This window comes from Sylvia atricapilla, chromosome 24 (assembly GCF_009819655.1).
Source record: "Sylvia atricapilla isolate bSylAtr1 chromosome 24, bSylAtr1.pri, whole genome shotgun sequence".
Classification (NCBI taxonomy): domain Eukaryota; kingdom Metazoa; phylum Chordata; class Aves; order Passeriformes; family Sylviidae; genus Sylvia; species Sylvia atricapilla.
The window spans coordinates 1,817,568-1,834,335 of record NC_089163.1 but is presented as its reverse complement, the minus strand read 5'-3'; the positions used below and the strand labels follow the sequence as shown (position 1 = coordinate 1,834,335).

Sequence of the window (16,768 nt, the reverse complement as noted above, 5' to 3'; positions counted from 1 at the left end):
AGTGTCACCCCACCACCCCAAAGGCCAGGGAGGGCAGCCAGGGCTCTGTCCCCTTGGGATAACTGTGCCTCAGCAACATCTCGTGTCCTGACAAGGAAACTACCCCAAAAAGAGGCCGTGGGGCTGCAGGAAGCATCACAAGCAGTCACAGGGGGCTGAAGTGAGCACAGCAAAGCTCCTGGTGGCTGCAGGGCTGGCACCCAGGGGACAGGGCTCAGATGGGGACACAGCCTCAGCCAGCAGGGAACACCCACATCTGGGAGCCTCTGTCTGCCCAAGCAGAGGGTGAAATGGTCAGTGGGTCAGGCTGGGCACCAACACCAGGGATCCTGTTCCCAGGTGACCCCAACCACTGCCAGCCCAGCAGGGCTCAGTGAGAGCAAGCCACGAGGATTCTGCTGGGAGAATTGAACTAGAAAGACACAAACCCCAGTGCAGGGAGGTGGTGCAGCTGCAAAGGGAGGGGAGCAGCAGGCCTTGGCTCTTTGAGGAACTGCTGGAAACGGGAGTTTCCATTGAGAAAAAGCTTCCAAGACGAAAAGCCAGGCAGAAGCTCAGGGTTTTTGGCAGGGGGGGTTGGCTCCTTCCAGGATCAAAGCCACGAGCCAAGTGCCTTTTTGTGCAGCACCTCCCTGGGTGTTGTTTCTCAGGTGGGAATTGCAGAGCAGCGAGCGGAGCAGGCACAGCCACATCCAGGAGCCTCTCAGCTGCGGGTTACACGTGCACACACAAGCAAGGAAGGAGCCAGCTGGCAGCCTGGCAGCACCCAGCACACCTGGCAGGGCTCTGAGAGCCCAGCTGGCCCCAGGGACCCCTCACTCTGCCTCTTCCTGACACGTCAGGGGCGGTTTTGGGCTTGGCCAGTCTCTAGGACCTACGCAGAAGTCGGGCTCGTGTGTGCCCAGTGACCTCCTGCTTCCTCTTCCTGGATCTGAAGGGGTCACTTGAGTTGCCCACAGGTTTTAGCAGGAATGGAACTCCTCCAGCCTGGAACTGCAACCCCCAGCACAGTCACACACAAAGGAACAGCCGGTCCGTGATTGAATTCACATTCGATGGTGGAAATGAGCCTGTGACACACTCTGGAAGCAGCTGCTTTATTCCCAGTCTTCCCACTCTTCATCTTCCAGCTGCAAACAAGAAGAAATTAATTTCTGAACTGATTCTGAGCTGTTTTCAACCATTTGTTTCTGTAACTCAACATCTCCTCCTGCCCAGGGCACCTGAAGCAGCACAAAGCCTGATGTACCCTCACAGTCCCACACCTTCCCAACAGGGATCTGCCTGCAAACTCATCCCACCAGCCCCTCTCTGCTCATGCAGCACCACCCTGAGGGGTTGGTGATGCTTTTGGAGGGCAGATTTGCCTCCCCTGACTCACCTCCCCAGACATTTCCACCTTGGACAGTGCCAGCTGCACCTCCTCCTCTGTCATGTCCAGATCAAAGTCCTTTTCCCAGTCCTCGCTGATATCCGTGCTGGAGCCTGGAAGAGCAAACATCGTCACTGAGCCACCAGAGCTGGCCCCAAAGCCCTGGAATTCTCCAGGCTCAGAGGTATCACAGCCTGCCTGAGGAGGGAAAGCCTCCACATCCCCAGGAACAGCTCCCTGACAGGGATGGGATGGACTGAGTTTGCTCCCCTCACAGCCAGGGCTGGCGCAGCACAAGTGGGAGAGGTGGATGCTGAAACATTTTCTCCTCTGGCCTCTGGGAGAACTGGGATGTGTCAGGGTGCAGTCACACAGAAAATGCAGTGGATAAGGAATGACAGCAGGGACTTAGATTTGGGGACTGCCATTGGGACATTCCTAGGGATGACAGGCAGAGGGAAGGCATCACCACATTCCCTCCACAGAGCACAGCCTTTCCTGGCATCCAGGCACCAAAGGCCTGTTCTGCTCAGCCAGCACACCTTGGATTACTTTCCCTCTCCTCTCCCTCAGCACCATAAAGCCAGAGCCCTTTCCCCAAGAGCTGCCCCTCCCAGCAGGTTCCCAGGCCCCACACAAACCTTTCTTGCCGTTGTTGGAGGGGGTGGATTTGCCACTGTCCGAGTTGAGCTCGAAGACTCGCAGATCCGTGGGCCCTTCCTCTCTCAGAGTCTCTGTCCTGCCCTGGCTTTTGCTCTCCAGCTCTCTGAGCTCTGCTCCAGCTGCTGGCTCTGAGGATGTCGCTGATTCCTTGGCAGGTGCAGAAGGCTGAGCAGCTTCTGGGGGATTTGGCAGGGAGCTCTGCTCTTCCAAAGTGGCCTCCTCCAACCTCTGGGAGAGGTCCTGGGGTGGAGCTGCAGTCTGTAGCTGGGTGGCAGGCACAGAGGCAGGGTTTGCAATCTGAGTCACAAGGGACACGCTCTCGCTGCTCTCTGAGGGGCTCTGCTCCACTGGGACCAGCTCTGGGGGCAGCACAGCCCAGCTCTCCCCTGAGGGGCCCTTGGGGGCAGCGGGGTGGTTTCCCTCCGGGGCAGGTTCTTTCTGTGCTGCTCCTGGAAATGTGATGTTTGCACAAGGCAGGGGGGACATCCCCAAGAACTCCTCTGTAGGGAGGCAGAAGAGAAGCGAGAGATGTTTCAGCAAGTGCAGCAGCAGCTGGGCGGGGAGCTGCATTTCACAGAATCACAGAATGTCCTGAGCTGAGAAGGACCCACGGGGATCATCCAGTCCAAGCCCTGGCCCTGCACAGACATCCCAACAATCCCACCCAGCCTGAGAGCATTGTCCTGGAGCTCTGGGAGCTTTGGGGCTGTGCTCATTCCCTGGGGAGTCTGGTCAGTGCTCAGCACCCTCAGGGGGAAGAGCATTTTCCTGACATCCCACCTAAACCCCCTGACACAGCTCCAGCCGTTCAGATCCCATCATTGGTCACTGAGCAGAGACTGGAGCTGCCCCTTCACTGCCCATAGGGATTTATGGGAGTGAAGAAGAGCCACCAGCCCACAAATTCTCCACAAAGCCTCCCCAGAGCCCCCAAACCTGTCTCACCTTCATCCTCCTCCCAGCCTGGCTCCTCTTGGTGCATGCTCTGCTCTGCTCGCTGCTTCAGAGCCTCCCTCCGGGCTTCATCCTGCAGGGAATTCAGCATCAGCAGCTGCTCCCAGCCCCAGCCCCTGTCTTCCCCCAGGGATTTGTGCATCACTGACTCCAAGGAGCCAGCTCAGCTCCCTGTTTTCCCAGGAAAAGCAGCCCCCCAAGCCTGACCCACCTGCTCCAGGCGATGCAATTTGTAGAAGTAGCGCTGCCAAAACTCCAAGTGGGAAACAGCCACAGGGACCTGGGAAAGGCATCAGGGAAAGGGATGAGCCCCTCCGAGGCAGAGCTGCAGCTGCTGCCATGCCCCTCTCTCCTCCCAAAGCCTGCAGCTCCCGTTTTATTGCAGCCATTTTCCTGTAGTTTACCACCCCACCACAGCTGTTTCCATTCCAGCTGCAGGGGACAAACAGCTCAGGCTTTTCCTGCAGCATTCCCCAAGCCAGGAATCGCCCAGGCCTCACCATTTTGGTGTAGAGTGCCCTGATGGAAGGGCTGGTTGCCAGCAGCTCTGCAATCTCCCCTTTCTTCTCCTCCAGGTTGAACTGAGCGAGCCAGGCCTCGAGCAGCTCAGCAGGACCTGTTTGGGACAAGCACAGGGATAGAAATCCTTGGCACAAACCACGCTTTGGGGGAGTTTTATTGGAGAGATGCAAAGGAGGAGGGAGACAGAGGGCTCAGAACTCTTCTGCCCACCCAAGGACATGTGGCACCAGTTTAAACTGGGCCAATAAATTCAGCTAAAGCTGGTCTTTGAGATAAGAGCAAGATCTGCTCTTCACAGAGAAGAACAGCTAGAGCCAAGCCAGCCCTGGTGGCCAAAGGCTTCAGGGAATTCCAGCTGGTCCCCAGACCCCGAGGGGCAGCACCCTGGACCCCCCTGCACCCTCCCATACCATCAGGCTCGTTGCAGTAGGTGGCTGGGTCAGACTGGAGGCTGTAGAGACGAGCCTGGAGGAGACACACAGGGACAGCTGTCAGGGCAGGGACAGCAGCAGGGGACAGGGGACAGGATGGCACCTCCCAGAGTGGCACACTCACCTTGGCACTGTCGTAGGGTTCAGTGGTACCTGAGGGTGTTGCCATCAGCGTGATAACGTCACAGTCAATGGTCTTGTCCGGTGAGGGGGCAAAGGTGTCCGAGATGACCCCCAGGAAGTCAGAGAGCCCCTTCCTCACCTTCTCAGTGGCCCCTGAGCTTTCTGCCCTCTTCAAGGGAAGAGGCAGCACAGTGTCAGTAACATCCCAGAGTTTTAGGGTAGGATCCCCAAGGAAGCAGGATCTGTCCCTTCAGGAAAGTGCTGTGGGCTGGAAGGGTGTGGTGGGAGGCACCTGCTTCAGGGGGGGAACTGAGCTGAGGCTTTGTGGGAAGGACACAGCCAGGTTTGGGGCTGGTTTGGGGTGGGACTGTCCCAGCAGCAGCAGCTGTGCAGGGCTGAGGCTCACAGCTCGTGTGGAGAGCCTGTGTCACCCTACAGTGACACTGCCAGAGTCAGCACAGCAGAGAGGGACCTTCCCATGCTCATCCACAAGGGCACAGAGTGACAGGACAACGGGGAATGGGTTAAGCTGAAGGAAGGTGGGGTAAGATGGGATATTGGGAAGGAATTCTGCCCTGTGAGGGTGGCGGGATGGAATTCTCATTGAAGCTGTGGCTGTCCCATCCCTGGAATTACCCCAGGCCAGGCTGGATGGAGCACCCTGGGATGGTGGAAGGTGTCCCTGCCCATGGCAGGGGTGGGACAGGACGATGCTGAAGCTCTCCCAGCCCCTACTCACTGCCAGCTTGTCCTTGACCACGCTGGCCGTGGCGGCGATGGTGCAGGCAGTGTCGTGCTGCACCACCTGGGTGAACTCAGCCAGGTCCCTCTTCATGAACTCCAAAGCCTCTGTGGACTGCAAGGAGACAGCAGATGGATTCTCCAGGCTTTTGGTTCCCAAACAAAGCCCTGATCGCTCCCAGGATGTTACAGAAAGTCAAGTGTGAGAGCTTAGCTCAGCTGAGCCCTCACCCCAACCTGGGCAATGAGTAAGACCAGAATAACCTGAGTAACAACAGCATCTGCTAGGCTCAAAACACATTCCAGGAGGTTTTTAAGCCAAGATTAGAAAAAACACAGGTTGGGAAAAGCCTGGGTTTAAGTTTTGTGTATAATTAACACAAGCAATGCAGTGACAGGCAGGAAATTACACACCACAAAGCCATGCTGGAACACAACCCCCTCTGCTCAGAGGGTGATCTTCACATGACAGAGCCCAGCATGACCCAGAGCCAGAAGATCCCCAGTAAATCCATCCCCATGCCAGTTCGGGGAGCCCCTCCCGGGCTGTGCTCCAGCCCCGCGGCCTGGCCGGGCTCCCGGGGCCGCCCCGCAGCTCCCGGTACCGCCGCTTCGCACCTTCTCCTTGACGGCCTGGTAACTCTGCTGGAGCCAGCTCCGCCACCAGCCGCCGTCCTCCCTGTGCGGGGCCACACGGCGTCAGGGCACGGCGACACGAACACAGAGCCCAAACCCACACCAGATCCCAGACCCCGAGCCCAAACACCGAGCTCCCAGTCCCCAGATCCGGACCCAGAGCTAGACCGCAGATCCAGACCCTAGATCCTGATCCCAGACTCCAGATCCCGACCCCAGAGACAGATCCCCGACCCCACAGACAGATCCCCGAGGCCAGATCCAGATCCTGAGCCCAGATCCCAACTCCAGACCCAGATCCCGAGCCCAGCTTCAGACGCCGACCCCAGATCCCGACTCCAAACCCAGCTCCAGACCCCGACCCCAAATCCAGAGCCCGACCAGATTCCAACCCCAGATCCCAGACCCAGATCCCAGACCCAGATCCCAACTCCAGATGCCGAGCCCGGATCCCAGCCGCCCAAACCCCGGCCCGGTCCCCGGTCCCCGCTGGCCGCCGCCCGTGCCCATCGCGGTCCCTGTCCCGTTCCGGTCCCGGTCCCGGTGCCGCCGCCCCCCGGCCGTGCCCCGCTCACCCCTCCGCCATCTTGGCGGTGTGACGTCACCAATATTTACCGACCCCTCACCCCGCGGGCCACACCCCGGAGCCGGGCGGTGACGTCATATCCGGCCCCGCCTTTTGGGGGCGTGGCCCGGGTACGGCGGCCGGGCGGCACCGGGAGCGGCGCCGGGAGCGGGGCCGGGCGGAGGTGAGCGGTGGGCACCGAGCGCTCCCCGGGATGGGCAGGGCCGCGTTCCGGACACCCCGGCACCGGGCAGGGCGGTGCTCAGAGCTGGGAGGGCTCCCGGTAACCGGGCAGGAGCATCCTTGGCGTTCCGGGCGATGCCGCCACCGGGAGGTCGGTCCTTGGCGCGGCGGGGGCTCCCGGCACCGGGCACGGTGGTCCTAGGGGATGCTGGTATTGGGAATAGCGGTTCTTGGTGTTCCGGTACAGCCGGTGGGTACCGGGCAGGACGGACCCTCGGTACCGGGTGGGACGGTCCTTGGGCGGGGTGTGGGACCCCCGGTACCGGGCAGGACGGTCCTTGCAGCAGGGAGAGATCCCGGTACCGAGCAGGACGGGTCGTGGCGCGGTGGGGTCTCCCGGTACCTTGGCGTTCTAGGGGGTGCTGGTACCGGGCAGGACGGACCTTTGGTGGGATGCGGGACTCCTGGTAACGGGCGGAACGGAGACACGGTACCGGGCGGGACGGTCCTGGCAGCGGGGTGGAGCCCCCGGTACCGGGCGGGACAGACCCCCGGGACCGGGCAGGACTATCCTTGGCGGTGTCCCGTGGGTGCCGGTGTCCCGGGGGTGTCCCGGGGGTGTCCCGGGGGTGTCCCCGCGGTGCCGGTGTCCCCGGTGCTGACGGCTCTCTCTCTGTTCCCGGCACAGCCATGGAAGTGCAGTCGTACTACACCAAACTGCTGGGGGAGCTGAACGAGCAGCGCAAGCGGGATTTCTTCTGCGACTGCAGCATCATCGTGGAGGGCAGGATCTTCAAAGCGCACAAGAACATCCTGTTCGCCAACAGCGGCTACTTCCGAGCGCTGCTCATCCACTACATCCAGGACAGCGGGCGCCACAGCACGGCCTCGCTGGACATCGTCACCTCCGAGGCTTTCTCCATCATCCTGGATTTCCTCTACTCCGGGAAGCTGGATCTGTGCGGGGAGAACGTCATCGAGGTGATGTCGGCCGCCAGCTACCTGCAGATGACCGACGTGGTGAACTTCTGCAAAACCTACATCAGGTCCTCCTTGGACATCTGCAGGAAAATCGAGAGGGAAGCGGCGTTTTACCAGGCTGACAGCGGGAGCTCCGCCAGGGAAGGAACGTCCTTGGGCGGTTTCAAGAGCTCAGCCTCCGCGTCGTCCGCGCAGGAGGAGAGGATTCCGGAATGCCAGCGGGAGCCTCCCTGCGGGGACTGCAGCAGCTGCCAGCCCCTGGAGCTGGTGGCCGGGGACCCTCTGAGCAGTGACTCCCCCGATGGTTCCTCCTCGCTGCCCAAAGGGGTGGAACCCAAGGTGGAGTTCGACCCCGACGAGGTGGAGGTGGAGGTGGGCGAGCGGCTGCCGCAGTACCCGGCGCCCATCTCGCTGGAGCAGATGGAAGAAGGGCAGCCCGTGGAGTTGGCCTGCAACAATTACCACATGAAGCAGTTCCTGGAGGCTCTGCTGCGCAACAGCTCGGCCCCGAGGAAGGAGGACGTGGTGCATCACTTTGTCCGGGGATTTGAGGGTAGGGCTGAGGATGCAGGAGTAGCCATGAGCTCCATGATGGACATTCACGGCGACTGGTATGGTGAGGACACAGGTGAGAGGACTCGGGGGGTGCAGTGGACCAGGGAACAGCTTTGTTGGGCCGCTTCTTTTGTTATTCTTGTTCGAGAGTATTTTGCTGACTATTTTGGCACGGTGAAATAAACTCTTGTTGTGCACTTTTAAAGCAGCTGTACTCGTTTGTTCGGTGCAGCCCGTGGCAGGTGAGTATTCCTGACAGCTCTTCTGCAGCTCCCAAATCACCCCCAGACTCCACTTGGGGTGATTCTTCTTTAATAAACAGACTCAGTGGGACCTCACTGAATGGCAGGTGCATTTTAAAAAGGAATTTTTCCCTCCTGATGGTCATAAAGAGCAATCCAACAGGAGCTGAGCTGCCACAGGAGGGACCTGGTGCAGCAGGAGGAGCTCATCCCATCCCAGCTCCTGCCAGTGCTGCTCCTGCTTGGAACTTCAGAGGGCAGGAGTCTGTTTTATCCAACACTGAGGGATTCCTACAAGTCCTTTAGGAGCACTGAAAGCTTTCAACTCCGTGGTGCAGCATAAAGATGAGGCTTTTTTCACTTTTCAGCTGCCCTGAGCCCAGCAGCAGTTGGAAATATCTCTGGAATATTTCCTGACAACGCTGTCAGGCACCTGGAGAAGAAGAAAATCATGCCCATGTGCATTTCTCCTGATGTGGACAATAAAGATTTGGGCACTTTATCTGTTTTTTTTCATAAGTGCCTTGTCCAACCGGCCTTGGGAGGACAGGAGGTGTCTCTGACAAACTGTGAGTGTCACAGGTGCCGAGGATGTGACAGATGCCACAGGGCTGGCGTTGACTGGAGCCAGCAAATTTATTTTCATGTCACCTCCAGCTCAAGTTGCCCGTGTGACCCTAAAGCCAATAAAAGTGACAAATCCTCTCACTGCTTTCAAACAGGGCACTGATAAAAACACAGATCCAGGTTTCGTCTCAGAGCAGGGCTGTCACCACTCACACTGGTGCTTTTTGACGTGTGGCAAGGCAAGAACATCCAACACACAAATTTCACTTCTCTTTTTCCAACATCTCCAGGCTGCTAGTGAGTCATTAAAAGGGAAATGCTTGCAGAGTTTGATAGGGAACATCAGGAGTCCTGGAAATGTGTCAGAAATGTTAGTGGGAGATGGGGTTTGAGTAGGAGTGAGGGAACAGAAACCAAACCTTCCATTCCTTCTGTTTCTGTGTTAAAGCAGGACTTTGTAGCAGGGAGGAGAGTGGGAGTGCCTCAGCTTTCAATGGTGCTGCTGCCTCAGCTTCTTCACAAGGCACCAGAAATGAGAAATACAAAGTCCTCATAAAGGAATGGTGCACTCAGGTTAAGAGAGGAGATAAATATCACTTCAAGTGTCCACCTCTGCTCCAGTCATCCTTCAGAGCAGAAGGAGGGGAAACAGGCGCCTGTAGAGAGCTGGATGGAAGCAAAACAAAACTAAGTGCTGGGTTGGTTGGGGTTTTAATGAAGCTCTAAATGCCCAGCAGGGATTTGTAATCCCTTGGGAAGCTTCAGAATGGGGTGAGCTGTCTCTCACTCACATCATTAATACCAGACACACCTTTTTTTGATAGTGGGTCGGATAAACCTTCATACAAAGGATGCTCTGCGGCCTCACCTGCTTGACACACAAAACACTGCCCTGAATCCGGGCCTGGAACAGGGAAAATTATTCCTTTGGCATCACATCTCCACCTCTCTGCTGGAAGGGAAGCTGGGCTGGTGCAGAAAAGCTTGGCAGAGCCCAGGTTTTTGTAAAATGGGATCTTCAAATTGATTTCTGTTCTTGCACCTGACTCCATCAGTTGTGTATTACTTGTGGTTTGGTTTTAGGAACAGTAAAATATTGTCAGGAAATATATTGGACTCCTTCATCTTGTTATTCCCAACAGGAGGACAGTAGAAACAGAGTCGTATTTTCATATCTAAATACAAAAACACGTGGACAAAATGTGCTATTCCTGCCTGCAGTTTGTGTTAGAGGTTTTCGTTTCTGATGCTGTTTAAGGCTAATGGTTTAATAATTCAAACAAAAGGAAGTGGCTGAGATGGAGCAGAGACCCCACTTCGCTAAAAGCAGATTTTTGGCACTTAATTAAAAAAACTTCCTGAAATGAAATTAATATTTTGCTGTCACGAGCAGCAGTCAGGCTGATTTCCCAGGGCACTGCAGCTGCATGAACTCTGCAATGGCACAAGCTGAGGAAATCCCAGGTAAGCCAAGCACGGGGGAGAGGGAGAAAAACTCACCTCCCACCCTCAGACTGGCAGCGAGGAGCCCGAGCAGCAGCCCAGAACGCTCCCGAGCTAACTCAGTGTGTTTTTATCCTCAAGGTGATGTGCTGGTGGTGCCCATCAAGCTGCACAAGTGCCCGTTCTGCCCTTACACGGCCAAGCAGAAGGGGATCCTCAAGCGGCACATCCGCTCGCACACCGGGGAGCGGCCGTACCCCTGCGAGACCTGCGGGAAGCGCTTCACCCGCCAGGAGCACCTGCGCAGCCACGCCCTCAGCGTGAGTCCACAGGGGTGTTGGGGACACGGGTGGCTCCTTCTGTCAAAGCCTGAGAAGTGTGAAAGGGTTTGGGGAGGCCGTACATTGAGGGCTGCGTTCAGTTGTGGGTGTCTCAGTTTGGGACGGACACTGAGTGCTGTGTCCAGTTTGGGATGGACACTGAGTGCTGTGTCCAGCTCTGTCCCCTCAGTTTAGGATGGACACTGAGGACACTGAGTGCTGTATCCAGCTCTGGCCCCTCAGTTTGGGATGGACACTGAGTGCTTTGTCCAGTTTAAGGTGGACATTGAGTACTGTGTCCAGTTCTGGATGGACACTGAGTGCTGTGTCCAGTTTAGGAAGGACACTGAGTGCTGTGTCCAGCTCTGTCCCTCAGTTCAGGAAGGACATTTGAGATGTTTGAGCCCATCCAGAGGAGGCCCCGAGGCTGGTGAGGGGCTGGAACACAAACTCTGTGAGGAATCTGCGGGAGCTGGGGGTGTTTGTCCTGGAGAAAAGGAGACTCAGGGGTGACCTGAGCACTCTCCACAAGCCCCTGAAAGGTGGCTGTGCTCAGCTGGGGCTGGGCTCTTTCTCCAGCAGCACTGACACAACGAGAGGACACAGCCTCAGGCTGGGCCAAGGGAAATACAGGTTGGGTATCAGGGAAAAGGATTTTACAGGAAGGGTGATAAAGGACTGGAATGGTCTGCCCGGGGAGGAGGTGGAGTCCCCACCCCTGGGGGTGTTTAAAGCAGACTGGATGTGGCACTGGGGCCAGGGGTTAGTTGAGGTGTCAGGGTTGGGTTGGACTTCATGATCTCAGAGGTCTCTTGCAACCTAATGACTCTGATTCTGATTTAAATTTTTTTTTTTTTTTTTTTTAATTTTGAGAAGTTTCCTAAGGGATCAAAGGGGCTGTTCACAGTGCTGGATGCTTGGCAAACTGCCAGTTTAGGCACTTAGCTTAAAACAATTTTCTTAAAGCATATTCATGGAGATTATAGATACTGAAGCATTCCTGTGAGTTTACATGTTCCAGGAATTCTTTTGCTTGGTTCCATTTTTGGCTTGTCTTCATGCCATCCTGCAGATGAAATCCATCTATTTCATCTCTTCTCCAGGCTCTGTTTTGTTGTTTGATACTTTCTGATAACCTGGAGGGTCAGTAGTAAATTTCCTGCATTTTTTTTCTCTTGGTGTTTATTTTCCTGGTTCTTTTTAATGTTATCATTTAAATAAGATGCTCCATAAGTACATTGAACCAACACAGTTATTTCACACAATTATCTGAGTTATTCCTACCATTGAGAGTTAGTTATATAAATTAAAGCATTTAACATTACAGTGCACAACACATAGTCTCTAGTTTAATATTTTCCAAAGTCTAAGCTATAATAAATATTTATCACACTATTTTATATATATATTTGCTACACAGGGCATTGGCTACAAAAGCTAACAGATTATACTATATTAAAGCAGTTAAAAGTGATTACAAGTGTACTACATCAAAATTGTGATTAATAATAATTTGCAAAAGCCAATAGTGAAATAGCTAATAGTGAAAGCCAATAACTACATAGTTATTTATAACATATCCACCAGGGACTTTATTTCAAAAATAAAGTCCCTTGGCATTTTCCAGTTGTATTTCCTGAAGAGGAGGAGTGTTGCCAATGTGAGAGAAGCTTTCCAATTAATGATAATATTTGGTTCATTGTTTTGGTGTATTTGCTGTTTGATATTTCTCCTGAACTGGACAATAAGGATTTGGGCCTTTTGCTCTCCCAATCTGTTAGATTGGATTTTGGGAAGGAATTCTGCCCTGTGAGGGTTGTGAGGTTATGGATTCCCCATTGCTGGAAGTGTCCCAGGCCAGGCTGGACAAAGCTTGGGATTCTGGAAGGTTTCCATGGGCTGAACAAGCTCCAAGTCCCTTCCAACCCAAACCATTCCATGATTGTTATACTCGGGCAGCCCAAATCTTTCTGGCCAGAATCACTGTGGGGTCCCTTCAGCTGAAGCGTGGCCATTTCCCTGCTCTGACAATCTCTCCAAAGCAGCAAATTGTAGCCCTGGTTTGTGCCTGAGGTGTTTTGATTTTCTGAAATTCTTTTCCCTGGGAATGTTCTGTAAAGAAGGGAAGTGTTTTTGTAACTGTAACTTTGTTATTCATTCCTTTCCCTAGGAGGGACTTCTCCTTGATGTCCCTGTGCTCTGACCAATGGCAGTGAAGAGGTTTGTGTTTGTGTCACCAATCAAATTGATCTGTGTAGAATAGCATAAAAGGGAGACACATCCCAAAAATAAAGGAGTGCCTTCTGAAGTCGGAGCCTTGTGTCACGGTGATGTCCAACCACATCAACAAATTGCCTTTTTTTTTTTTTTTCCCTCTCAAATTTGCTCTTTTCCCTGCAGGTCCATCGCTCCAACAAGCCCATCATCTGCAAGGGCTGCAGGAGAACCTTCACCAACAGCCTGTCGCAGGGCCTGCGGCGCTTCGGGCTCTGCGACAGCTGCACCTGTGTCACCACCACCCACGAGGACTCCGTGCCCATCAACCTCAGCCTCGTGGAAACGGCCTCAGAAGGGCAGGAGAAAGGAGATGCTGACAATGATTGGCCCATTTATGTGGAGTCTGGAGAGGAAAACGACCCGGCTGAGGATGAGGATGGCGATGACAAGCAGGAGATCCAGCGGAGTTTGTCAGACAGAGAGGCTTTGATGTAGCAGTGAGAGAGGAGAAGGGGAGCACTGAGAGGTTTCCCTGGTAGAGAACTGCACGTTTGCTCAATCAGTGACACTGTGCTGGGGTTTGTTATTCTGGGTTTTAATTAATTCAATCGCGGGGAGAATTGGAATTTTTAATGCTTTTTTAAGTTTTCAGTGCTGTGCACCAGAAATCTGTGAAGACTCTTCTGTCTGGGGCTCACAGAGGTTGGACTCGAGCAGTTTCTCTGCCTCCTGGTTTTGGTTTTGCAGGTGGAACACCTCTGGGTTGTTTTGGGGACAGGTTTCTTCAAATAATGAGTCATGGTTCTTAATCCCTGATCTGAAAGGGACACCACCTCTTCTCTGAAGATGACATGAAATGTGGTTTATGTCTCTTACCTTGGGACTTTTCCAAGCTAATCTGTGATCTTAGGACAGTGCTATCTAAATTATGAACCATAAATGCTTGCTGAGACTGGATTTGACCTGGAAACCAGGGCAGAAAAACCAGGATAACAAAAAAAAAAAAAAAAAAAACCAAACCCAACAAAATATGCTGCTGCTGAAAGGATAGACAGGAAGAATAAATCTATTTCACACAATTAATTGCAGGAATTTAGAGACCAAGCTTCTCTTTCTGAATTTTTACTGCATCTTCCTCTCCCTAAGAGCTCAGGCTGTAGATCTTCAGCTGTGTCTTTATTGTCACTCAGATATCAGTAGTCTTGGCTTAAATATTAAGCACAATTAATGGTGTCTTAGTGGCCAGGACTAAGAGAAAAGCCCAAATTCTTTTCAGCTTTTTACAATAGGAGTCAAAAGCTGTCAAGCAGGTTCCTTGGGAACTCTGACTGTGGCAGATTGAATAACCAGATCCACACCTGGTGTAGCTGAGGAGCAGTGAAATATCTGAGCTATGCTATAAAAGAGCCCTGAATGCCCTTTTGGAATTCTTTTCTTTCTCTTTTACTGTAATTTCTTTTAAAATTCAGGGATCCTCTCGTGATTTATGATTTGTTTTGTGATTTTATCCAATTTATTATTTTTTTTTTTTTAAATCTCCTCTGTAAACCTCCTGTTTCTTTACCAGGGCAGCTAAAGATTTTCAAAGGAGGTGAGATTTTTGTCACCTTTCCAGCAGCAAGTTTTAATAAAACTCAGGCTGGGGAGCTTTAGAAGAAAACCCAGCACCACCAGAAAGCCTGTTTGTTTCGGGGTGACCTCCTGTTCCCTGACAAAGGGACAAAACTGAAATATACTGTGAAATAAGACTGTTAATGCTCCTTCACTCTGCTGTTCCTAAGTGTTGCATGAAAAGGCAAATCTGATGAGTCTTTTTGGCTGGGGCAGAATTCCGTAGACAGATTTGGCTGACAAAGAGTGAGCAGTTCCTCCCACTTGGTGCTGTTTCCTGAGGGGTTTTGGGTGTAAAGATTTTCCACTTGGCAAGCCTAAAAAACCCAAGAGCCCTCTGATTTAACCAGGGTTGGGGTTTTTTTTCTGCATACCTCGTGCTTTTCTTGTACACGTTAAAAAAGAGCAATTCAGCTTCTCCCTCTGCTTCATCCAGCAGTGGAACAGTCCCACTGTCACGTCAGATTTATTTGTGAGAGGTGATTCTGCTCTCACAAGTGCAGCCAAGGGTTCACTGCCACACCAGGTAGGATCAGGAAAGAAGAAACTAAATTCTTTTTAAAGAATTCACTTTACTGGTGGCTGCTGAGGAGAGCAGAAGGTAAAGAGACTTCTTTTGGAGTGGTCTGGTCCAAGTTCTTGATGAGTGTCACCAGGTAATGGGCTGGTTTTACTTTCTGGCCCTTAATTTGGGTGAGTTTCAGTCATCCCTGTTCCAAGTCAGCTGGAAATTTGAGTTTGTAGGAGCTGGAACACAGGAGAAGACTTTTAAAAAATTCCCTGCTCTAGAGCCCCTGTTTTAGTCAAATCTGAATTCAGGGACACTGAAGGGAAAACTCATGGAGGTGCCACCTTTGGAGTTGAGCTCCTCTGAAAATCCTGCTGTGGTTTTGGCTCCTTGGCGCTCTTGAAAACCTGAGCAAAATGTGGGACTTGTAAATTGTCAGACAACATCGTCATTCCAACTGGAATGGTTGGAAAAGCACCTTCCAGCCTCGCCAGGGCTTGTCTTTTGGACTGCTGGAGTTTTGCTGAGTCCACCCAAAACCAAAGGGTGATAAAGGTGACAAAGGTGACAAAGGAGGGACTTTCTGCCTTGAGAGGCGTGGATAATCCGAGTTTTTCTGGAAGCGGGGCAGGAATGTAAATAGGGATCCAATGAATATTTGGTGACCAGGCACCCCCAGCTGTGGTCATGAAGATTCCACCTCGTTGTAAATATTGGTAGAAGCCACCAGACCTGGAACATCAGCTGGGTCTGGCTCGTGCTCCACAAGGTTGGGAAGTTCAGAGCTCTGCTGACTCTGAGCCTGTGGAGACACTTGGAGCAGGGAAAATGAACCCTTTGGAAGCTGCAGGAATGGCTGCAGACACCTTTCCCTTTCCCCCCTGCTGTCTTTGGTCTTAGAGATTGTCCTTGTGTGTTTGTGCCTAGAGAATGGAGCTGTCAGGGGTCCGGGGCGGGCGGGGGGCGGCTTTTCCACAGGGAAAGTTCCATCAAACTCGGGGTTTCCTGTGAAATTGTCATTTTTTGTGCTGCTTCGTTTTGTTTTTGTTTTCCCTGTGGAGTCTTTTCAGCCTTTGAGATGTAGAAGAGGATGGAGTTTATGCACATTCTTGTGACCCGGGTGTTCATGTGAATCCGTTTGCTTGTGCTTTCCGCTTTGTTTTATGAATGTTTTTTTTCCTGAAATCTTCCATTTGTAGATGCAACATCTACAAGCTTTGAGACAATGACGTTGGCTGTTTAAAAACCTTCCTGTGGTGCTTGATGAAGAATCAAAAATCATGGTTTTAGGGGAGTTATTTCGAATTGAATCTCTTTCTCAAAGGTTTTTAAAGGCCGTGAAGATGACATATCTTAAAACGTAGCTCGTTGTACTTGACTTTGTTTAGGAATACACATTTTAATGTATTTTTGCACAGAAATGCACTGTATTTCACATTATGAAGGAATACATGCTGCACTGGTATTTGTAGTGCATTTAACCTCTTGGTTCAAGGCCCTTGTAAATCTTCCAAATGTGGTAGTTGAATTTCCTGATGTTTTGTAAGAGAGTTTCATAACCAAAGTCCTTTAGTCCAGTAACGATGACAAATTCTTATTAACTGACCCTTATTTGTGGAAGTGACTGAACTATATTTGTGGATCTTGGAGCATTCTGGAGTTTTTTGATTGTCTAGAAAATAAAACTCTCTGAGAGGGTTGCTTTGATTTTTTTTACCGTTCAAATGTTGACTGAGTAAACCTGAGAGTGTCTAGATTGAGGCTCACGTTTCAATTTCGGGCATTAAAATGAAACAATTAATATTTCCATTTAATTAATTTGGTTTAAAAGTCAATAGATCCATTTTGGGGGACAGCTAGTTTGCAAGAAAAATCAGTTTTTTGGAAGGAAAGGACTAAAAGGATCCTGTTCACTTAAACCCCAGCCAAGTGAGATTTTTAGAAAATCTTTTTTTTTATTAACACTGACTTGGTTTTTTTAAACAGCCTTTGTAGTTTTATGTTAATTCAGCTTTTAAAACTCCTTTTAAAACTTTAAAATTTTTCTTGTTGGGAAGCAGACTCTGATCCCAGCTAGGGAGAAATGCACATGTGAATGGGGAGGACAGCATCTCAAATATCCTTACCAGAAAAT

The 16,768-nt window shown here is 52.0% G+C and overlaps 2 protein-coding genes across 5 annotated transcripts; one reads left to right on the top strand and one right to left on the bottom strand.

Moving 5' to 3' along the window:
- Positions 1-1,083: 1,083 nt before the first annotated feature.
- On the bottom strand, positions 1,084-6,121 carry BSDC1 (BSD domain containing 1). 2 transcript variants are annotated; one of them, XM_066335289.1, is made up of 11 exons: positions 6,018-6,113; positions 5,425-5,485; positions 4,805-4,921; positions 4,067-4,234; positions 3,922-3,976; positions 3,490-3,605; positions 3,201-3,269; positions 2,981-3,062; positions 2,014-2,535; positions 1,382-1,485; positions 1,084-1,130 (listed from the first exon to the last, which is right to left on the bottom strand). In XM_066335289.1, the coding sequence occupies exons 1-11, from the start codon at positions 6,026-6,028 to the stop codon at positions 1,098-1,100; spliced, it is 1,338 nt and encodes a 445-aa protein (XP_066191386.1). In that variant the 5' UTR covers positions 6,029-6,113; the 3' UTR covers positions 1,084-1,097. The 2 variants fall into 2 exon arrangements, with proteins under 2 accessions (XP_066191386.1, XP_066191385.1); XM_066335288.1 differs by having other exon boundaries at positions 1,084-1,485; positions 6,018-6,121.
- On the top strand, positions 6,092-16,341 carry ZBTB8B (zinc finger and BTB domain containing 8B). Of its 3 annotated transcripts, none has more exons than XM_066335286.1 (4): positions 6,092-6,191; positions 6,879-7,799; positions 10,120-10,298; positions 12,699-16,341. In XM_066335286.1, exons 2-4 carry the CDS (start codon positions 6,881-6,883, stop codon positions 13,008-13,010), a joined length of 1,410 nt encoding a protein of 469 aa, XP_066191383.1. In that variant the 5' UTR covers positions 6,092-6,191; positions 6,879-6,880; the 3' UTR covers positions 13,011-16,341. The 3 variants fall into 3 exon arrangements, with proteins under 3 accessions (XP_066191383.1, XP_066191382.1, XP_066191384.1); XM_066335285.1 differs by lacking the exon at positions 6,092-6,191 and adding an exon at positions 6,206-6,440; XM_066335287.1 differs by lacking the exons at positions 6,092-6,191; positions 10,120-10,298; positions 12,699-16,341 and adding exons at positions 6,206-6,440; positions 8,337-9,644.
- Positions 16,342-16,768: the final 427 nt, after the last annotated feature.